At 44.0% G+C, this 24,080-nt stretch overlaps 1 protein-coding gene across 1 annotated transcript in view; it reads left to right on the top strand.

The window, feature by feature from the left end:
* LOC126092369 (uncharacterized) overlaps positions 1-22,932 on the top strand; it is a 118,262-nt gene extending 95,330 nt beyond the window's left edge. The window contains exon 2 of the mRNA XM_049907918.1: positions 22,096-22,932. Coding sequence (XP_049763875.1) covers positions 22,096-22,728 — 633 coding nt within the window. The 3' untranslated portion in view covers positions 22,729-22,932. The remainder of the gene's footprint in view (positions 1-22,095) is intronic.
* The last annotated feature ends 1,148 nt before the right edge of the window (positions 22,933-24,080 follow it).

Raw genomic sequence — 24,080 nt, 5'->3', positions numbered from 1 at the left:
GTTCCCAGGTTAAGACTTTTGGTACTAGTAGACATCTTTAGCGAGGAATTTACTCTTGGCCAGTCTGGTAAAGCTGAAATGCCGGGTTCCTTTGAGGCATGGTTGTGTCTTTTATGTGGTTAGCCACTGGTATCGAGAGTATATGTCCTGTGAGATTTAAAACGCAACCTAAGGGCGAGGAATGCAATGTGAAGATGCAATGTGAAGAAGACTAACGAAGTTTACTTCACTCATGAAGGAGGTCACTTACAAAACAAAAGACCTATCGAATTTTGAATATTGGTCTTTGCCGTGGAACCCTTGCTAAAGAGAATTCGAAGATAAGTTGCGCAGTTCGTCACGGTTTATTATTTTCCTTGTTTTAATTTGTTTCCTCGACGCTTGAGTGTCACAGTAGTGCTGAAAAACCTGCAGCTGGAGACTGCCCACAATCCCATATCTGTAAAGAATCTTTCAAGGTACCCTGACGTAGAACTTGCATAACGACCAGAAGTGTTAAACGTTTGAAATTTGGACGTAAACGAACTTTTTTTCTTCCCGCGTACCAACCATGAAACGAGAATTGAGAAAAAAAATTTTTGTGCATTCTATACCCTCCGTCACAATACGAACGGTGACATGCGCTGATAGGTGTAAACATCAGAACGTTGACAGAAAAAGTTTCAACTGACGATGGTGTATGTCCTCCACACTGTATGCTTTCGAAATGCGAGCGATATTTCAAAAGAGTACCACTGAAGTTAATCTACAGCCAAGCTACAAACCGCCATCTGGAAAGTTCTATATATATAAATAGAAGTTACGTTCTAATTACAAATATTCTAATAAATTGTAGAAGGTATTCCTTTACTTTATATTTGAATGTCTGGGGCTTTTCAATTACCTGCCTTCTTCCCTCGCTGCTGAATTAACAACGAACAGGAACTATAGAGCGCCGATCGGCTCCATAGAGAACGTCAGAAGACATCACAAGGTTTCACGATGCACTGACAATCACAAGGTTCACATTTTATTTATTTCTCTTTTAGGTAGCACAATAACGTACATATAAGCTCGGTGACTTTTGTCTTATTGGCAATAGCGCTCTATTGCATATTTCCGCTCCAAAAGTTTCGTATACTAATGCTCAGAGCAGTTACCTACTTCGACATTGCTGCACTGGTTTTCTCCAGCCAGCCCTCTCCTGAACTCGGGAAAACTTGTACGCCCGTTAAATTGCTTTTCGTTCCCTGTATACGACGTTTCTAAATTCTTCGTAAACTCGTATGACATGTGGAGGAATCAGGGTGCTTGTTGGCTTGAACAGGGACCCTTGCACATGTATTAAACTTCCACTCCACCACATATAGTGAGCGACAAAGTTATAGGAGTTTGCTGTGTCTTGGATGATTTACTATATTATTTTTAACCAGTTAAATAATGTAATGAGCCGGCCGCGGTGGCCGTGCGGTTCTAGGCGCTGCAGTCCGGAACCCCGGGACTGCTACGGTCGCAGGTTCGAATCCTGCCTCGGGCATGGATGTGTGTGATGTCCTTAGGTTAGTTAGGTTTAAGTAGTTCTAAGTTCTAGGGGACTGATGACCTCATAAGTTAAGTCCCATAGTGCTCAGAGCCATTTAAACCATTTTGATTATATGATCAGGATCTGCTTCGTCAAGTCTCTTCATTGCTTTCTCCGCATAAAACTCTCTAGTGCTTCGCCTGTTTACAACAGCCGGATATTTGGTTTGAGGTAGTTATTCTTATAACGTCTTGATGTCTGTGGAGGGTGACGTTTTTTAACCTTTGACTGTCCACATAAGTAACTGACATCAAGCGATTCTGTCTGAGCCGTGGAAGATGGTCGTGTCTCTTCGAATTAAAAGCGATGCTCAATGTATAATTACCGGAAATAATTAAATACATAGTAAAACATTAATCTGCTTTAGTTCATTATGTTTCCATTATACCGTCACGTATACTGTCCTAGTGATACGATATATTTTTTTCTGTGCTTGTAGAAAATAAAAGTAATGAGAAAATATGGGATGCTCTCTCTTAACACAGACTGGCTTCGAAATGTAAACAGCAGTAAACTCTTGAAACTGCTGATGTCACTGTTGTTGTACAAAAGAATGAACGGAATCTTCTGATAGTTCAGTTACTAAGTTAAGACAGGTAACGGTCGTGGTACTAACAATCTAAGAAACATACTTTAAGCTACATATTATTTTTATAGTTTTACATTTTTTGCTTTGTGTCCTTTGATAAGCAGTTCCATTCTTACGCAGTTATTGATTCTATCCCTCTGCAATTTAACATTCTCAGTCCACTATTCTTCACCAATAACATTTTTAATTGATGAAAAAAGAGAAAAATAAGTTGTTAAATGTATAAAAAAACAAATACGAATATAGTAAAATTGATAGTGACGCCTTGTTGCAATTCAGGAAAATGAGAATGACTTGTAAAGACTTTTTACGTCATGTGTTCTAGCTGGTGTGATATGGCGTGTCGTACTTTCCTTTCCTGGGATAATTTCTTCATCTCAGAGTGCTCCATTATTTGTTGAATATAATGCAATATCTCTCTTTCCCTACAATTCTTGATTTCTAGGGCACCTAATTTCTCGTTACTATTTTTTACCCAGGCCTCTCCTCGGTGATTCTGCGAAAAACCTCATCTCTTATCATCTTATATTTACAATTTGTACAGAAACCAGATGGCAGTTATAAGAGTCGAGGGGCATGAAAGGGAAGCAGTGGTTGGGAAAGGAGTGAGACAGGGTTGTAGCCTCTCCCCGATGTTATTCAATCTGTATATTGAGCAAGCAGTAAAGGAAACAAAAGAAAAATTCGGAGTAGGTATTAAAATTCATGGAGAAGAAGTAAAAACTTTGAGGTTCGCCGATGACATTGTAATTCTGTCAGAGACAGCAAAGGACTTGGAAGAGCAGTTGAACGGAATGGACAGTGTCTTGAAAGGAGGATATAAGATGAACATCAACAAAAGCAAAACGAGGATAATGGAATGTAGTCAAATTAAGTCGGGTGATGCTGAGGGAATTAGATTAGGAAATGAGACACTTAAAGTAGTAAAGGAGTTTTGCTATTTAGGGAGTAAAATAACCGATGATGGTCGAAGTAGAGAGGATATAAAATGTAGACTGGCAATGGCAAGGAAAGCGTTTCTCAAGAAGAGAAATTTGTTAACATCGAATATAGATTTAGGTGTCAGGAAGTCGTTTCTGAAAGTATTTGTATGGAGTGTAGCCATGTATGGAAGTGAGACATGGACGATAACTAGTTTGGACAAGAAGAGAATAGAAGCTTTCGAAATGTGGTGCTACAGAAGAATGCTGAAGATAAGGTGGGTAGATCACGTAACTAATGAGGAGGTATTGAATAGGATTGGGGAGAAGAGAAGTTTGTGGCACAACTTGACTAGAAGAAGGGATCGGTTGGTAGGACATGTTCTGAGGCATCGAGGGATCACAAATTTAGCATTGGAGGGCAGCGTGGAGGGTAAAAATCGTAGAGGGAGACCAAGAGATCAATACACTAAGCAGGTTCAGAAGGATGTAGGTTGTAGTAGGTACTGGGAGATGAAAAAGCTTGCACAGGATAGAGTAGCATGGAGAGCTGCATCAAACCAGTCTCAGGACTGAAGACCACAACAACAACATATGCAACAGTCACTCTTAAACGCTTCTTTTCAATTTTCCCTTCTGTCCATCAATCACTCCCTTACTATAGTATTGTTCCAGACGTACATTCTCAGAAAGCTGTTTAACAAACACACGCCTGTGTTTAGTACTGTTAGATTTCTTTCAGCGAGGAATGCTCTATCTGCCTACGCCAGTCTGCTTTTTGTGTCCTCTTTGCTTCGTCCGTTACTCGTTATCTTGCTTCGAAGGTACCAGAATTTCTTCAGTCGAGCAACTGTACATAATCTGCTCGAAATTCATTTATTTGTGAACGAAGGTGTTGTAGATAGTATTGCCGTACAATACCTGTCTTCGTAGTTAGTGATGATGCTTCGCCACTCTTCTCTCAGCTCTTTCTCTGTTTCCATAACAGCCTTTGTCTTGTATTTATTTTAGCACTGACGCAATTACTAACAGGACATAAATATCTTCCATTTAAATTGCCTTGATAAGTAATGGAACTATGAAATACTGCGATGGGAGACAGTACGCTGGTCAATAGCGCTTCGCAGCCGTTAACTCAGAAACCAAGAAAATCCTTCACTGACATTCCAAGTCTAACCTCTCGGCCGCGTCGCTGAACGGATCGTCCCCAGGCAAGTTTTAGACAAGGGAATGTTTACCAAACAGAGATACTCCTGCGGAGCCGTCAAACGAACCGTGACAATCGTGTTTTCCGGTTGCGAGCCAATTATTTCTCGAGTGTTTCTTTCTGGTCCCCGCGACGTCTCCGCGCGGAATGACTGCTCTCCACGCTATTGGAGGGTCGGGAGTGACAGCAGAGAGAGCGGCCCACTCCTGTGGAGAACGTAATACCTCTCCCTCCCCCTCCCCCTCCCCCTCTCCCATCCACAGAGCACCGCTAAAAGCGGCTCAGCTCTCTCCACTTGCTTTGCCATTTCAGCGTCCCTCTGTCTCATCGAGACACGCGGACAATGTTTCCCTCCCGCTGCGGCATCCTCAGGGTCCATTACTCCTACAAGAGGTGATGCTGCCTCTTTCACTCTGCAAAGAGCTAGCGTACTGGAAAGTAAATCACTTAAACGGAAAGTCTCTCCAGTTTAACCCAAGTACCCCTCCAGCACATACTGCTTTAAATCACTCTAGCTTCAGTAGTATTACTTCATAGAAACATGCATTTTGTTAGTCAAAAAACACTGTCACACTCCACACAGCTGGACATCAATAGCATTTATTACAAATACGTGCACTACCTAACACTCCGTGCTCACGACTGACTGGTGGAATGCACCATCTGACCATCTGTCTTTTATAGTTGTTATTTCAAGCTGCGACTGTAGTTACTGTGCTGACATCGCTTATATCCGTCTCGGAACTTTTTGGACGGATGGTGTATAGTAACTGAAAAGCCTGCATACAATCTAGGTTACGTGATGTAACGTATGAACAAATATGTCGATCACTCAATAAGGAAACGTATCGCCAGGTAGACGAACTAGTATTTTCGAGGCGTGACAAAACAATCAGATTTTCGAGCCAATTGAAGCTTTCGATACCGCCCATCTCCTTTGATCAATGACGTCGTCAAAATGGCGGACATAAACGCCTCATGGAAATCCCATATGTAAAAATTACGCAGCATAGTTATTCTTATCGAGTTCTTTGGCAAATTATAGCCTCTCAGTTTAACCTAGACTTCGAATTATGCTACAGTCAGTTTGTGATAACAACCTACATATAAAAAAATATAGACGCGCATATACACCTGTACACCTACGACGTCCCACCCCACATCATCGTGGCGGATTAAAGCCGACGTCTGTTATCAGCTGATAAAATCCACCCCAAACTCTTTGCGAAGTGATTTCACCAGCAAATTCGAGAGGAATCGGACGGACACACTGCGAATTACGTGCCAAGAAACCGGAATACAGTTTATCACATTCTCAATTCGATTCAAATTCCCACCTGGCAAGCCTAATTTAAAATTTAAATAAGTGTATGTGCTATTTATTTTTTAGTTTCAGTTGGACATATTTTAAGGCGTGGCTAATTTACATCCGATCACCTTCAGATCTGTGTAGTTGCGCAAGTATCCTATCTTGGCTTTATCGAAACGACGCACCTGAGCACTGTGTTGACTGAAGTTCTGATATGGACACTACCTAGGTGTAAAGCTGATCCGGGGAAATAAACTAATACTACACTGGAAGACAATTGCTAAAGAACAGAGACATTCTTGGACAGGAATAATCACAGGCACTGTTGGGCAACATGAAACACAGTACATACGGAATGGTGGTGGACAGCTGAAACAAAAATTGGAACAGATTTCATCAAACGGGAAAGCAGGATAACAGACGTAAACAACGTTCATGTTTGACACATGTCAGATTCCTCACATAAAGGTCAATAACGCACTCCCAGTGAGGAATATGGCCTCCACGGGCACTAATATACATTTTGCTTCTGTTATTTATGCTGGCTACCAAACTATTGAGGAGTCCTTGTGTGATGGTGTGACATTCCTCTCTCAAGGCGGTTTCCAGGTGCTGCACCATACAGGGAGGAGGTGTTCGTTGAGAAAGATGTCTGACAAGACCATCCCAGGCCTGCTCTACTGGATTTAGGTTCGGAAAGTTCCCCCAAACTTCCATGCGTTCATTAGCTTCACTTTACAGTGTGTCCAACACCTTAGCAGTCCCATGTGGGCGGGCACTGCCGTCCATAAACAGAAACTCAGGACCTGCCGCACCCCTAAACAGACGGGCATGGTTTCGAATAGTATCGCTGTGCTGCAAGGTTACCTCGCACAAATATATGTAGCAGTGTTCAGTGTCACACAGCATAACGCCTGCCCACGCCATAAGGCCTTGAACATACAGATGACGTTCATGAACATAATGTGGTATGTAATGTGTTCCCCTCTCTCTCCACACTAAGTGGTGGCCAGACAGAGGAGCGATATCCGTCGGAGAACGTCACTCTGGACTACTGTTGTTGAACCCAAACAACATTCTCCCTGGAAAAACGAACTCTTTCTCGATGATGGCGTGGTTGAAGTTGGATGCATTTAACAGGTTTTCCAGCATACAAACCAGCCTGATTTTATCACCGCGAAATGGTTCTGGCAGAGACATGTGTACCGGTAGCGGCTGCAAGATCTACAGCTATCTGCTTAGGGGTTAGATGTCTATGTATCTACCATCTTGTGGTGTGGTGGTCCGTCTACGACCACCGGCATGCTTTCGCATACCATTTCCACCCTCAGTGATCTTCTTTAATCGCGAAATGACACTTCTGGCCAGCCCCAGTACTGTGACCACTTTTTATCGGTTTCAGCGAAATTTCACGTTACTTTAAGTGAATGAAGTTAATACTCAAAACTGCAAATTATTTAAGTCTCTGTTATGCAATACAAGAACGAACTGTTACTGAGGCAGGAAATTTAGACAAACTGATCATTAGCAAACTTGCGATTTTCGTATTTTTCACGACATTCGGTGATTGCATGGAAAGGAAAGGGACCCTGCTTGCGAATAATTGCTGAGGACAATGACAACACGGGTGTCCTGCAAGTTTTAACTATTGCAGGTTGTTACTCAGTATAAGTTGTGAAACAAATGTCACTTGGTAGTGCCTCTACAAGGTTACTTGTATTTTATCACTTTACGGCCTTACGATGTTGTAGCTGAGCGGACGACGAAGAACGTAGCCGACGACAATGCTGATCTGCCACTGTTGCTGCTGTTGCTGGCCGAGAACCCCGATCGCCTCCAGAGCCACGGATAATTATGGGACAGGCAGCAGTTACAACTGCAGCTTCCTCCGGCTGTCCACTCCTACTCTGCTCTCAATACTCGCGGGATAACGAATTAGGTGCACCTACACTGGCGCGATCACAGCTGCACACCGCGTCTGCAGGAACGCCCAACAAACACTTACGCACTCTTTTCACGACTCGAGCTGTTCTCCCGTACTCTCTGCTCGCAGCGCGACAGAGATCCTCCATACGCAAAGAAAAACAACGGTACAGCTACTGCCATTTCGTTGTTGCTATCGATTTTTTTGTCATCAGTCTACTGACTGGTTTGATGCGGCCCGCCACGAATTCCTTTCCTGTGCTAACCTCTTCAGCTCAGAGTAGCACTTGCAACCTACGTCCTCAATTATTTGCTTGACGTATTCCAATCTCTGTCTTCCTCTACAGTTTTTGCCCTCTACGGCTCCCTCTAGTACCATGGATGTCATTCCCTCATGTATTAGCAGATGTCCTATCATCCTGTCCCTTCTCCTTATCAGTGTTTTCCACATATTCCTTTCCTCTCCGATTCTGCGTAGAACCTCCTCATTCCTTACCTTATCAGTCCACCTAATTTTCAACATTCGTCTATAGCACCACATCTCAAATGCTTCGACTCTCTTCTGTTCCGGTTTTCCCACAGTCTATGTTTCACTACCGTACAATGCTGTACTCCAGACGTACATCCTCAGAAATTTCTTCCTCAAATTAAGGCCGGTATTTGATATTAGTAGACTTCTCTTGGCCAGAAATGCCTTTTTTGCCATAGCGAGTCTGCTTTTGATGTCCTCCTTGCTCCGTCCGTCATTGGTTATATTACTGCCTAGGTAGCAGAATTCCTTAACTTCATTGACTTCGTGCCCATCAATCCTGATGTTAAGTTTCTCGCCGTTCTCATTTCTACTACTTCTCATTACCTTCGTCTTTCTCCGATTTACTCTCAAACCATACTGTGTACTCATTAGACTGTTCATTCCGTTCAGCAGATCATTTAACTCTTCTCCACTTTCACTCAGGATAGCAATGTCATCAGCGAATCGTATCATTGATATCCTTTCACCTTGTATTTTAATTCCACTCCTGAACCTTTCTTTTATTTCCATCATTGCTTCCTCGATGTACAGATTGAAGAGTAGGGGCGAAAGGCTACAGCCTTGTCTTACTCCCTTCTTAATACGAGCACTTCGTTCTTGATCGTCCACTCTTATTATTCCCTCTTGGTTGTTGTACATATTGTATATGACCCGTCTCTCCCTATAGCTTACCCCTACTTTTTTTCAGAATCTCGAACAGCTTGCACCATTTTATATTGTCGAACACTTTTTCCAGGTCGACAAATCCTATGAAAGTGTCTTGATTTTTCTTTAGCCTTGCTTCCATTATTAGCCGTAACGTCAGAATTGCCGCTCTCGTCCCTTCACTTTTCCTAAAGCCAAACTGATCGTCACCTAGCGCATTCTCAATTTTCTTTTCCATTCTTCTGTATATTATTCTCGTAAGCAGCTTCGATGCATGAGCTGTTAAGCTGATTGTGCGATAATTCTCGCACTTGTCAGCTCTTGTCGTCTTCGGAATTGAGTGGATGATGCTTTTCGCAAAGTCAGATGGTATATCACCAGACTCATATTCTACACACCAACGTGAAAAAATGGTTCAAATGGCTCTGAGCACTATGGGACTTAACATCTGTGGTCATCAGTCCCCTAGAACTCAGAACTACTTAAACCTAACTAACCTAAGGACATCACACAACACCCAGCCATCACGAGGCAGAGAAAATCCCTGACCCCGCCGGGAATCGAACCCGGGAACCCGGGCTTGACACCAACGTGAATAGTTGTTTTGTTGCCACTTCCCTCAATGATTTTAGAAATTCTGATGGAATGTTATGTATCCCTTCTGCCTTATTTGACCGTAGATCCTCCAAAGCTCTTTTAAATTCCGATTCTAATACTGGATCCCCTATCTCTTCTAAATCGACTCCTGTTTCTTCTTCTATCACATCAGACAAATCTTCACCGTCATAGAGGCTTTCAATGTATTCTTTCTACCTATCTGCTCTCTCCTCTGCATTTAACAGTGGCATTCCCGTTGCACTCTAAATGTTACCACCGTTGCTTTTTTTTAATGTCACGAAAGGTTGTTTTGACTTTCCTGTATGATGAGTCTGTCCTTCCGACAATCATATCTTTTTCGATGTCTTCACATTTTTCCTGCAGCCATTTCGTCTTAGCTTCCGTGCACTTCCTATTTATTTCATTCCTCAGCGACTTGTATTTCTGTATTCCTGATTTTCCCGGAACATGTTTGTACTTCCTCCTTTCATCAATCAACTGAAGTATTTCTTCTGTTACCCATGGTTTCTTCGCAGCTACCTTCTTTGTACCTATGTTTTCCTTCCCAACTACTCTGATGGCCCTTTTTAGAGATGTCCATTCCTCTTCAATTGTACTGCCTACTGCGCTATTCCTTATTATTAGAGAACTTCAAACGTATCTCGTCATTCCTTAGTACTTCCGTATCCCACTTCTTTGCGTATTGATTCTTCCTGACTAATGTCTTGAACTTCAGCCTACTCTTCATCACTACTATATTGTGATCTGAGTCTATATCTGCTCCTGGGTACGCCTTACAATCTAGTATCTGATTTCGGAATCTCTGTCTGACCATGATGTAATCTAATTAAAATCTTCCCGTATCTCCCGGCCTTTTCCAAGTATACCTCCTACTCTTGTGATTCTTGATTAGGGTATTCGCTATTACTAGCTGAAACTTGTTACAGAACTCAATTAGTCTTTCTCTTCTTTAATTCCTTGTCCCAAGCCCATATTCTCCTGTAACCTTTTCTTCTACTCCTTCCCCTACAACTGCATTCCAGTCGCCCATGACTATTAGATTTTCGTCACCCTTTACATACTGCATTATCCTTTCAATATCCTCATACACTTTCTCTATCTGTTCATCTTCAGCTTGCGACGTCGGCATGTATACCTGAACTATCGTTGTCGGTGTTGGTCTGCTGTCGATTCTGATTAGAACAACCCGGTCACTGAACTGTTCACAGTAACACACACCCTCTGCCCTACCTTCCTATTCATAACGAATCCTACACCTGTTATACCATTTTCTGCTGCTGTTGATATTACCCGATACTCATCTGACCAGGAATCCTTGTCTTCCTTCCACTTCACTTCACTGACCCCTACTATATCTAGATTGAGCCTTTGCATTTCCCTTTTCAGATTTTCTAGCTTACCACGTTCAAGCTTCTGACATTCCACGCCCCGACTCGTAGAACGTTATCCTTTCGTTGATTATTCAATATTTTTCTCATGGTAACCTCCCCCTTGCCAGTCCCCTCCCGGAGATCCGAATGGGGGACTATTCCGGAATCTTTTGCCAATGGAGAGATCATCATGACACTTCAATTACAGGCCACATGTCCTGTGGATACACGTTACGTGTCTTTAATGCAGTGGTTTCCATTGCCTTCTGCATCCTCATGTCGTTGATCATTGCTGATTCTTCCACCTTTAGAGGCAATTTCCCACCCCTCGGACAAGAGAGTGCCCTGAAACTCTATCCGCTCCTCCGCCCTCTTTGACAAGGCCGTTGGCAGAATGAGGCTGACTTCTTATGCCGGAAGTCTTCGGCCGTCAATGCTGATTATTTATCAAAATTAAGGTAGTGGCGGGGATCGAACCCGGGACCGAAGACGTTTTGATTATGAATCAAGGACGCTACCCCTAGATCACGGGTACCCTACCGATACATTAACATAAAGTTCCCTCCGCTATTACCAATCAATTTACAATATTTACAATATAATTACAATGTATCATATACAGTCAGAAATAAATACACCATTACATCGATTACGTATTAACTGTAGTTTCTGTAATAAAGCTTACATATTCAGAATCAGAAATACAGTACAAGTTACTAATGGATATTAAACGGCGAAAAATTATCGGTGTTACATCTGTTCGAATGCGTATTCCGTTCCAGTAACCTCTTAGTCGAGAGATATCTACATCTACATCTACATTTATACTCCGCAAGCCACCCAACGGTGTGTGGCGGAGGGCGCTTTACGTACCACTGTCATTACCTCCCTTTCCTGTTCCAGTTGCGTATGGTTCGCGGGAAGAACGACTGCCGGAAAGCCTCCGTGCGCGCTCGAATCCCTCTAATTTTACATTCGTGATCTCCTCGGGAGATATAAGTAGGGGGAAGCAATATATTCGATACCTCATCCAGAAACGCACCCTCTCGAAACCTGGACAGCAAGCTACACCGCGATGCAGAGCGCCTCTCTTGCAGAGTCTGCCACTTGAGTTTGCTAAACATCTCCGTAACGCTGTCACACTTACCAAATAACCCTGTGACGAAACGCGCCGCTCTTCTTTGGATCTTCTCTATCTCCTCCGTCAACCCGATCTGGTACGGATCCCACACTGATGAGCAATACTCAAGTATAGGTCGAACGAGTGTTTTGTAAGCCACCTTCTTTGTTGATGGTCTACATTTTCTAAGGACTCTCCCAATGAACCTCAACCTGGCACCCGCCTTACCAACAATTAATTTTATATGATCATTCCACTTCAAATCGTTCCTCACGCATACTCCCAGATGTTTTACAGAAGTAACTGCTACCAGTGTTTGTTCTGCTATCATATAATCATACAATAAAAGATCCTTCTTTCTATGTATTCGCAATACATTACATTTGTCTGTGTTAAGGGTCCTTTGCCACTCCTTGCACCAAGTGCCTATCCGCTGCAGATCTTCCTGCATTTCGCCGCAATTTTCTAATGCTGCAACTTCTCCGTGTACTACAGCATCATCCGCGAAAAGCCGCATGGAACTTCCGACACTATCTACTAGGTCAATCTAAAAGGGTCAATCTAAATGTTTCCGTTTGAGGGTTTTTTCTGCGGCATGTATGCAACGTAGCGCAACTTGAATATGAGTAGCCCGCATCTCGTGGTCGTGTGGTAGCGTTCTCGCTTCCCACGCCCGGGTTCCCGGGTTCGATTCCCGGCGGGGTCAGGGATTTTCTCTGCCTCGTGTTGGCTGGGTGTTGTGTGCTGTCCTTAGGTTAGTTAGGTTTAAGTAGTTCTAAGTTCTAGGGGACTGATGACCATAGATGTTAAGTCCCATAGTGCTCAGAGCCATTTGAACCATTATTGAATACGAGTATATAAGCACCGACATGTAGGCAAGGAATCAGTGTGGCATTCGTGTCTTTCCGACGTGCGTGTGGTATACGCGGAAAGGTTAATTATGGCGACGTTATTATCAAATGCGTCCGCACAGGACCAATGTGTTGCTATTATTTTCTTGGCTACGGAATGAGAAACACCGGTAGACGTCCATCGGAGAATGAAGAATGTGTATGGAGCAGCATATCTGTCTGTAGTGGTGCGCTATATTCCGTGTTGGTAGCGATTCGGCACAAAACGCCCACCAATCTGGCAGGCCAGAGATTACGCCATCTGAAGTGGAAGACATTGGAGCATCCGCTCTGTCTTTTCCCATGCGATTACCACGCCTTCTGGCCCTAAAAAGAAGAGAGCCATGTAGGGTCGACTATTCGTGTCCGACAAGGATATGCAGCAGACAGTTACGGACTTCTTCACACAGCAGGACACGGTATTCTAGCAAATGCGTCTGTTCAACCTGGTGCGTCGGTAGTATGATTTCCTCAATGCTAATGGCTTTTTTGCCTGAGTGGCTTACCAATTCCGGACTGTATGTGCTTCGAACGGAAACTTTTTGATCGCTCCTGATTCAAATACTATCCTTTCTTCTTTCATCCTTATTATTTTAAACTGCGAAGATGACGAAATGACAGTCCGTCTTCGTTACGTTCCGCTTTGTTCGACGAGCGTGCACGTGAAGAGCTGTCTTGTTTCCCGCGGACTAACTCCCAGTGTTCCATCCGCTCAATTCGGCGCAGCTGCAACGGCCAGCGCGGGAATAATGCAGGCAGCGGACGTACCTGGAAGCGGGGCGCAGCGCGCATTTCGGCGTGTGCACCGGCCGAGCGCGCGCGACCGCTTGCGCCGCGCCGCGCGACCCAAAAAGAACGCAAAACGGCGGCACGTAATTCGCGGTCGGGTCGGCGCGCGGATTATTTTTGCAATATGCGCGTTGCGCGGGCGGCGGGCCGCGCCGGAGCCGGCCATCCATCAATTAACCGCGATTGGCCTGCGCTCTGGCGGGCGCCGGCTGAGTGACTGTCAACAGCGCGGGATGGGCCGATGCATTATACACGAGGCGTCCGCCGCTGCTGGCGCCGCCGCCGCCGCTGCGATTACCTGCCGCTGCCGGCAGCCGGCGCCGATCCGCCGCCTAATCCCGGCTCTCCCCAGCTAGGCCACCTCTGCCTCTGCCTCTGCAGGCGCGCGACGCCGCCGGCTGTGCCGACCTCCCGCGGGACCCGCCAAAGCGCTCAGGCGCCCGGGTCACACACCCTTTTCATCTCGAAGCGCACTGCGGAGCGACCGGCGGCGAGGAAATACCGAAACCCGTTATTATTATTGGAGTATTCCGGGGATGGACACAATTATACTGCCACTCGGATTCACATAGCTCATTTCCGGAGCTTGCGGGCTCAAAAACCTTTAACTACGGACGTTGCAGTAACAGATACGATACGACACGATACGATACATGATGTTGAAACCAATACCTGAAACCGAATCGATTTCTCAGTACTATCATAGCAGGAACATTGAAACCGACGGTACTGCAAGACAGTATTTTACATTTTAGTCTATTTTTAAGCCTTTTTAAAACACGATAGTACCTAGGGAACGTAGGTTTCCCGGCAACATTCTCGAACAAATGCTCCGCGGAGTTCTTGCCGCATCAGATGTGTCAGCCTGAGCTTTCGACTTTCTCCGTCGTCGCCGGCCGGTGTGGCCGAGCGGTTCTAGACACTTCAGTCCGGAACCGCGCGACCTCTACGGTCGCAGGTTCGAATCATGCCTCGGGCATGGATGTGTGTGATGTCCTTAGGTTGGTTAGGTTAAAGTAGTTCTAAGTTCTAGGGGACTGATGACCTCAGATGTTAAGTCCCATAGTGCTCACAGCCATTTGAACCATTTTTTTGATTAGCTGATTTTTCCGTTGCTTTCAGTTTACGTGCCTCTTTCCATCAGCTAAATCGTCCATCAGCTAGTGAAATTACCATCACTGCCAATGTTCTTTCAAAGACATTGAATTATCTCTGGTAGCATATGGAAGTTCCATGACTTCGTGGTGTCATAACTCGGCGGACTAAAGTACCTAACGGCTTCCTCAAACATCTCCTCGCGATGGGGACGGAGAAAGTACTTGAAAATTCGAGATTGATAAATCTGACGGCGCAAGAACTCGTGAAGCAATTATTCAAGGAAGTACTTATTTAGTAAATTGTTCTGATCTTCAGTCTGTAGACTGGCTTGTGCATTTCTTCATGCTACTCTGTATTGTGAGAGCCTCTACATCTCTCCCTAATTACTGTATCCTACAAGGTGAGCGTAAGTTTTTCCCTCGATACAAAAATTTATTTCTAAGAAACTGTGCTAGGTACACCTATGCGGTTATGTTGCAGATGGTACCCTTCTACGTGTGTATGCCGTTCTTCGCAAATGGAAACTTAGCTCATGAGGCTTTTCTGCATAAACTTTTCTGCGTGAACTTCGAAATGTGCTCTGGCAGCTCAGTTACCGCAATTTCACATGGCTCTGAGCACTATGGGACTTAACTTCTGAGGTCATCAGTCCCCTAGAACTCAGAACTACTTAAACCTAACTAACCTAAGGACATCACACACATCCATGCCCGAGGCAGGATTCGAACCTGCGACCGTAGCGGTCGCGCGGTTCCAGACTGTAGCGCCTAGAACCGCTCGGCCACTCTGGCCGGCCCGCAATTTCAACCATCGTAGTGTTTCATCAAGCTGGTGCATCGCAACACTGGGGTTTACTTTTTCGACAGTTCTTAGATGACACGTTTCCGGACATGCCCGAGGCAGGATTCGAACCTGCGACCGTAGCAGTCTTGCGGTTCCGTACTGAAGCGCATAGAACCGCTCGGCCACAGCGGCCGGCTTCGAAGAAGCAACGAGCATTGTGCACACTCAGCACGATTCTGGTCAGTGCCACTTGTAAGGCTTAGAAACTTTCAATATAATCAAATTGAGTGTGAATACAAAACCTTTCGGTATATTATAAATGCTAGTTTCGTGCGGACTTGAAGTTCAGTTCATGGTAAAAACTCGGGCGATGCCTCTCACTGAGGGCTTTGGCTCCTACGGGAAAACGAAAGTGAATGTGTGGTTTCACTACTATTGGGGTTTCTTATCTTGCCGTATCGTACTAAGTTGTCTGTACAAGAAGTTTGTGGATCTATTTGTGGTTTATATTGTATACTACTACGTTGTCTGTAAAAAAAGTCTATGGCTCTATTTGTGGTGTTTTTTAAACTTGTTTTCGCGTTACTGGCGTGGCCAAGTCGTTCAAAATTTGTTTCATCGGCGTGCCGGATGTGGCACTGACATGATGATGCATAAACACCTTTCTGTTTCCATTACATATTGTAGCTTAAATATCTCTTTATAAAGATTTCCGTTGTGTTTGGAATATGTATTTTCTAATGCTTGTTACTGCATGTATATAGAGAAGATCCAACGGAGAGCAGCGCGCTTCGTTACAGGATCATTTAGTAATCGCGAAAGCGTTACGGAGATGATAGATAAACTCCAGTGGAAGACTCTGCAGGAGAGACGCTCAGTAGCTCGGTACGGGCTTTTGTCAAAGTTTCGAGAACATACCTTCACCGAAGAGTCAAGCAGTATATTGCTCCCTCCTACGTATATCTCGCGAAGAGACCATGAGGATAAAATCAGAGAGATTAGAGCCCACACAGAGGCATACCGACAATCCTTCTTTCCACGAACAATACGAGACTGGAATAGAAGGGAGAACCGATAGAGGTACTCGAGGTACCCTCCGCCACACACCGTCAGGTGGCTTGCGGAGTATGGATGTAGGTGTATTTTATAACACACTCAAGAAAGAGAGGAAAAAGAAAATGTGTAAAATCAAGTTGCTGCTAAACAGCTCAGTTGCGATAATCGCCCCCTCTCTAAGTCCTCCTAATACCTTCCACACTGCCATGCCTCAGTTACGTGAAGGAAGTTCGGTCCTGCACTAATTTACAAGTTGTGTTTGACTGGAAGGTATCGGCAGTGTCCGGGATTCATGAAGTGAGAGCATGTGACTCTGTTAGTCAGATTGGAACGTTAAGATCGGGCTACGGTCGCAGGTTCGAATCCTGCCTCGGGCATGGATGTGTGTGATGTCCTTAGGTTAGTTAGGTTTAAGTAGTTCTAAGTTCTAGGGGACTGATGATGCGTAGCTTAGTGGATTGTACCAATTGTGTTCAGTTAACTTTGTGTCGTGGCACTGTTTTTTAATGTACAAAGTACTTACTCTTTGGTTTCTGCTTATAGGTTGCTTTGATCAAGAGCGTAGGCTCGAAATTAGTCACCAAGTAATGTAGAAACGTAATATTGCAACTTGGACGGTTCTCTGCAATTTATTACATAACTTGCTAAAACTGGTGGGAGCCGATATTTACGCTAATTTCACTTTCATTAGATCGTGTTGCTAGCCCATTCTGATCACCGCAGATAGTAAACAATAGCAAACATGTCTGGAATGCGCACTAGGCTTTTAACAGGCTTCATGCTTGACAGCCTGCTCAGTCAACTTCTCATTTCGGGGGCAAGTCTGTCCACTGGTGTAAAGGTAGTGTGAATCCAGTTGGAAGCGAGCAGCCTTAACGCCTTTTCACCTCCTTTCCGCTTTCAGATTTTATGGTACTCATGTTACAGGAGCGCTTGACATGTGCGTCCTATCTCGGGCTGTGGCACGCATGCACTCAAGAAACATTATTCTGCTAGGCATGACCAAACGTCACGCGCCACATTTGCATAATCATATTCCGCGGGAACACAAATGACACCCTTTGCTCTGTTGTGATACATGTCGGGCAGATAAATCGCCGGTCCTCTCCAGTTACGTAATACAGCACCGGCTGCAGCGCTGTATCTCACCTGATACGAGGCACTTGACCATGGCGAGATTTGTGACTTACTCGTACAGAGATGCAGACGTCGAATAGCAACTTTGTAGTTCTTTTAAATGATTGTTAATGGCGTCAAGAAAACAAAAGAGTTTTGGCTTCATTGTTAGGAGGACAGTGTTGTCGTTGGTCAAGATGATGATACTTTTTTGACAAAAGTATTCATAAACCTATCACACAACGTTTGAGTTTTGTTCTGTGGATGTACTACTATTTTTGTGTGATCCAGAGCTACCCGTATTTAGTTTCCTCTATTGTTGAGCTATAGGGCTATGTCCTGTCACCCAATAGTTGCCTCATCCTTTGAAATAGTCGGTTACTCTTCGGATACCAATGTTAAGTGAAATGTGGCAACTAGACCAGTCTCCCATTCGTTATTGCCAGCTTTACCTAATGGTAGATGTGAAGGACTACTTCTTCTCCCAGTTTGCTTATTTGTTTCTCAATCAGGGACAAAAAAAAAAGTTCAAATGTGTGTGAAATCTATGGGACTTATCTGCTAAGGTCATCAGTCCCTAAACTTACACACTACTTAACCTAAATTATCCTAAGGACAAACACGCACATCCATGCCCGAGGGAGGACTCGAACCTCCGCCGGGACCAGCCGGACAGTCCATGACTGCAGCGCCCCAGACCGCTCGGCTAATCCCGCGCGGCAGTCAGGGACACAACTTTCTTTCTGCATTCTCTTCATTTCTTGTCTTCTGTTACTTTCCTCCTCCTCACTCACCACTTCTCTCTGCGTAGCTGAGGACGCTAACGCACGCTTTACGGTGGCGCTCTACTTGGAGGTACGCCGGTTCGAACCCTGTTGGTGAATTAAATTTTCACTGGCAGTATTTGGCCAGCGAGGGGAGAAGAGCAGAGAGCGTAAAGTTTCTGATCACCAGTCTTTGCCCCAGTGTCCGGGATTCATAAAGTGAGAGCATGTGACTCTGTTAGTCGGATTGGAACGTTAAGATCGGGCTACGGTCGCAGATTCGAATCCTGCCTCGGGCATGGATGTTTGTGATGTCCTTAGGTTAGTTAGGTTTAAGTAGTTCTAAGTTCTAGGGGACTGATGACCTCAGAAGTTAAGTCCCATAGTGCTCAGAGCCATTTGAACCATTTTTCGTTAAGATCGGCGACTTCCTTGGTGCTATTGGAGAGAAGTGGGCTGTGTGCCGAGCACCGGGTTTCACCCTCTACCTTCTCTCATCGTCATCATACAACACAAACATAACGCTACACTATACACTCGCCTACACTCCACAAATACTCATACTACACAGCACCCAAGTAAATGTGGCGCCGTAGTTAGTACGCTGGACTCGCATTCGAGAGGACGACAGTTCGAATCAGCCTCCGGTCATCCTGATTTAGATTTTCCCCAATTGCCCTGAATCGCCCCAGGAAAATGCTGGGATGCTTCATTTGAAAGAGCACGGCCGCTTTCCTTCCCCACCCTTGAAATATTCCGAGCTTGTGCTCTTTCCCTAATGACCCCGATGTCGACGTGACGTTAAATCCTTATCTTCCTTTTACTTACTACACAAAGCTCACATATCAAAGAGTTAGGGGGCCAATGTGCATAGAGAAAGAACATTCTTTCCAACAAGTGATGCAACACACACGTTGGGATTTCGAAGCCAGCAATGCCATATGACATTTATATTTTTTACCCGTCTCTCACATCTATTTCTGTCGTTGCTCTCGTTTTAAATCTAATGGATTATAAGCTGTGTGCTGTTCTACTTTTCATGAACTAACATAAACCACGCTTTTTTATATTGTCACTGCTACTGGTTTCCACTATATACGTTATAGTTATTCGCAACTTTTGTTTCTCATATTAAGTCTTCTTGCAAATATGTGTGATGTAATGGACATAACATAATAGACTGGGTTTTAAATAGCCCATAGCACCGTCAAAAAATGAACTGGACCTTTTTGTAGGAAATTTGATGAAGTTAAATTTTGCAATGGGTTATGTTTCGCTGGAGGCCATGGTTTCCGAGTTATTCGAGAATAACGAGTTTGAAGATCACTTTTGTACGTTTTTCTTGAATGATTCCAAAACATCCCAGTAGAAAATTCAACTACGTTAAATATCTCACAAAAATCCCGTTCATTTTTTCTGTAGAGCTAATAGCTAGTACATAGCGAGCAAGACAATATGAATATCTCGCATGTGGTATTTGAAGGCATTGTGAGTTGCATAAAAGACAATGCTAGGAGTAGCTGAATCGTCCTGTTTATCTCCGGAGAGATCAAAAGTGACTTTGTTTCTTATATTACGTTAGCGTATAAAGGAACTCCATTACGACTCACAATTTTCCACCGAGAGAGAGAGAGAGAGAGAGAGAGAGATTGGGTGTGGGGTGGAGAATTGAGCTGAAGCTGCTTCTGTTGCTTTTTAAAAAGAGCATGAACTTATGGACTTCTTTCTCACCATGAACAGCTGTTCTAGCTGTAATCTCTGGACATGAATCCATGCGCATTACACGGCTTGTTCACTGAGAGTACTTCTTACCGGCAGTCACTAGTTACGCAACTGCAGTCTCCCTTCTGACGCTTTTTCTTCTTCTGTTCCGATTTTCATCTTACTCCTTCCCCTACCATATCTCTTGCTACGCATCTTCACTTCCCCTTCCATTTTCTTTGCATCTTTCTTATATCTTCTGTATTTGTTCCTGCATTGTTTTTCAGTGCTTTCGTAACAGCTGGATGCGCTTAACTTCACTTCTTCTACTTCTCCTGCCTGTTTAGCGTCCCTGCTGTATACCTGAATTCATTGTGTTCACGTCCACGCTGCATTCAAATTCGCCAACGTTCGCTTAAGCCTGATGAAGTGTGTGGGGAAATGCAATGTAACGTTAAAGACTGGCAATTTTAAAGTGGCGTATCGACTGAACATCAGCATTCTTCAAGTTTTCTTCTTTCATCTTAATGTATATACCAACAAAAATATATAAATTGTGCTTATTACCAAAGCATGTCAATATACACACAAGCAATAAAGAATAAACATTATGAGTACCACCCAGAGGGCGTCAGTGCCACGTTTCACTAAAACAATGGAAGCATCTATATAAATACTGAGACCTTCATTATGTATACTTCAGTGACTCTAGGCTGAAAATGTCTAGCTGCTTTCCAACCGCTATGGTACCATGTACACTTATTTTATTTATATATGTCCATGATTAGTTAGGTACACTGGCATTTATCATATTTTTTTTTATTTATTTCTATCGTCATTCAAGATGTTCAGTACCTGAACGATGCCTTTGGCATCCAGTTCGATATTAGCCTATAATAAAAAAATATTTCAATAAACTATAACTATAGTGCTGCCGAGTAAGGAAGCAGTCCTTGTCCTATCGTCAGAACTTTCTGCTGTTTTCACACTCCACCTATTAACAGAAAATTTTTATAGACTATAAGAGTCGTTGTTTCTGCGTCTTCTCCATTCCTAGAATAAGGGTTTATAGACCACCTATTGTTTATGAATAATCGGATAGTCTGCAACTGCTCTTGATTGATTCCTATCAAGCGTATTGTATATAAAATCATCGATAATGAGTTAATCATGTAGAGCCTCTTACCTTTGAATGCATTAACCTTTTCTTCTTTTTTTGTTTTTTTATATAAAGTTTTTAATTCTTTTCACTCTGTGCCAATACACTTTACTTCTTCTCACGGATCACTCTTAACCTCCAAAAAATCGTACATGTACACTTAAAATGAACACGGTCTACGACAACAGCTACGTGGTCCAATTTTAACGACACTGCGCGCACAAAAGAAACGGGGTAAAATCGACGTCACGTCACATTTCACAAAAGCGTTATAGAGGAATCTCTCTACATTCCCTCCAAAATAAATTTTCTGCGTAGAGGCGAGGAAACGCAGCGAGTCTAAAATCATGTTCATGCTTGAAGTACCTGCTTCCAACCTTGTACATGCAATGATTTCCATCCGTAGCTCCCACCCTTCCCCAAACACATCCAAACAGTGCAGGAAATTCTACAGCACTTAAATATCTCGAGCTCCATCCAGCCTCTCTTGGTTCAAATGGCTCAGAGCACTATGGGACTTAACTGCTGAGGTTATCAGTCCCCTAGAACTTAGAACTACTTAAACCTAAATAACCTAAGGACATCACACACATCCATGCCCGAGGCAGGATTCGAACCTGCGACCGTAGCGGTCGCGCAGCCGCAGACTGAAGCGCCTAGAACCGCTCGGCCACTCCGGCCGGCTCCAGCCTCTCTTCCCTAGATCTTCGGAACATAAAGGAAACAAAAAACCATCAGACGCTATCCTTTTGTCAAAATGCAACACAAAAGACGCGCACGCTGAGCTCTCTAATACATAATTAAATAGCGTTATATATTTCAACACCTGTATATGTTTAAATATCCTGCAATTAAATTAAAACCTTGCGTTCTTTGAGTTTAGGAAAATCGTGTAAGCTGCGAACATCCACTATTGTTTTCATTTATTTATGTTTTTGTTTGTAGTGTTTGGATGGCGCCGCGAGCGAGAAGACTGGCGACTCGGTGGATGAGCCAATCACTGAGTGTAACGTTACGCCCGACCTCGTAGACGAGGGGGACCCAGCAAAGGAGGTGCTCCAAGCCCGAACCTCGGATAGCAATAGTTACAGCTCCACTCCTGAGAGAGAGGCCATGGAAAGCTCTGAAAACAAAGCAATTAACGACGTCGACCACGCCAGAGACGAGCTCCTTGCCCTTCTACGGTCAGTGAATCAAAATTATACGAAGCGCGATCACCTATCATCATTCGGAGAGTATGTTTCTGAAAAACTTAGAAGCCTCAGCAGTACACATCTTCAGTCTGTAGCACAAATGCGCATCCAGCAAGTGTTTTTCGATTTGGAAATGGAATCGCAGACCCAGCACCTTATGTCTGGTCTCCTGACGTCTCCACCTTACTTTTCATCACCAATCGCTAGAAACACCTTGTTTTCCGCAGACCCATGTTCTGCAGGAACTCCTTCACCTTGTGCTTCTCGAATTTCTACTCAGAGAGCATCATGCTTTCCCAGCGAGTCGAATTCGCCACAGCAGCAACAAATTGGTCACATGTTCCAGCCGCTATCTAACGCCTCACTGTACCAGCTCCGCAAGTGACACAAGATTACGCACTACATTTTAAAGTGAAGGACATTGAAGTGCCTGATTAGTTTATTTTCAGTGACATTTGCTTTTATTATAAGATAATTGTCTAACCTTTCATTTATGAGTGTGTGTTGCAATGTGTAATTCTTTGAGTGCTTCCATTATATTTAACTGTACAGTGTTGAGAGATCAAAAATAAATCACACATACATGAAATATTGACTACAAATGTTGAGCACCCTCTAAGTCTTCTTCTTTTCAGCTCAGTAAAAAGTATCAAGGGGTCCTAATTTATATTAAATAGCTTATTAAATATTGCATCACGGCCCGACGTTCTTCTAGGTTGACGGTAGATATACACGTTTCAAATTAAAAGTTAAAACTGTAAAAATTGTCAGTGACAGTAATAAAAAGAACTTCCGAGGTCAATCTTGTTTCCACTGTACAGTTTGTTTGTATTTCTTATTTTAATTTGCTATGAACGCCTTACATATTTTCTCAAAATCATTTTTCCATCTTTATCTCTAGGCCGTAAGCACAAATACCTCACGATGCAAGGATTATTCCCTAATTCAACACTTTTTCTTCAGTTCTGTGTTTAACATAAAACAATGTCAGACACGTTAGCAGTTGTAGCTAGTCAATTCGGTATCTCCAAGACTGTAACAAGTGAACGTGTCATAATTGAATGCGGATTGCGTCCGTGTCTAAAAAGAGGCTTGCATTCCCATACAAACGTCTTCTTGCTTATGAGGCCCAGCACAAAAGCATGGCCACTAAGCAAAAATCATAGCCCTCCCGGTTGGCCGTGCGGTCTAACGCACGGCTTTCCGGGCGGGAAGGAGCGCCTGGTCTCCGGCACGAGTCCGCCCGGCGGATTTGTGTCGAGGTCCGGTGAGCCAGTCAGTCTGTGGATGGTTTTTAGGCGGTTTTCCATCTGCCTCGGCGAATGTAGGCTGGATCTCCTTATTCCGCCTCAGCTACACTATGTCGGCGATTGCTGCGCAAACAACTTCTCCACGTACGCGTACATTACCACGCAAACATAGGGGTTACACTGGTGTGAGACGTTCCCTGGGGGGGGGGTCCACCGGGGGTCGAACCGCACGGTAACCCTGGGTTCAGTGTGGGGTGGCGGAGGGGTGAAGTGGACTGCGGTAGTCGTCGTGGGGTTACGGACCACTGCGGATGCGGCGGGGACGGAGCCTCTCCGTCGTTTCTAGGTCACCCGTTAACATACAATACAATACAATACAATACAAGCAAAAATCATGCATGTTTAAATAGAAACATTTCGAAACACTGAAATAACATAAAGATTGGTTGGTTGGTTGATTCGGGGGAGAGGACAAAACAGCGATGTC

The sequence above is a fragment of the Schistocerca cancellata genome, chromosome 7 (assembly GCF_023864275.1).
Source record: "Schistocerca cancellata isolate TAMUIC-IGC-003103 chromosome 7, iqSchCanc2.1, whole genome shotgun sequence".
Classification (NCBI taxonomy): Eukaryota; Metazoa; Arthropoda; class Insecta; order Orthoptera; family Acrididae; genus Schistocerca; species Schistocerca cancellata.
This window is presented reverse-complemented; position numbering and strand designations above follow the sequence as displayed.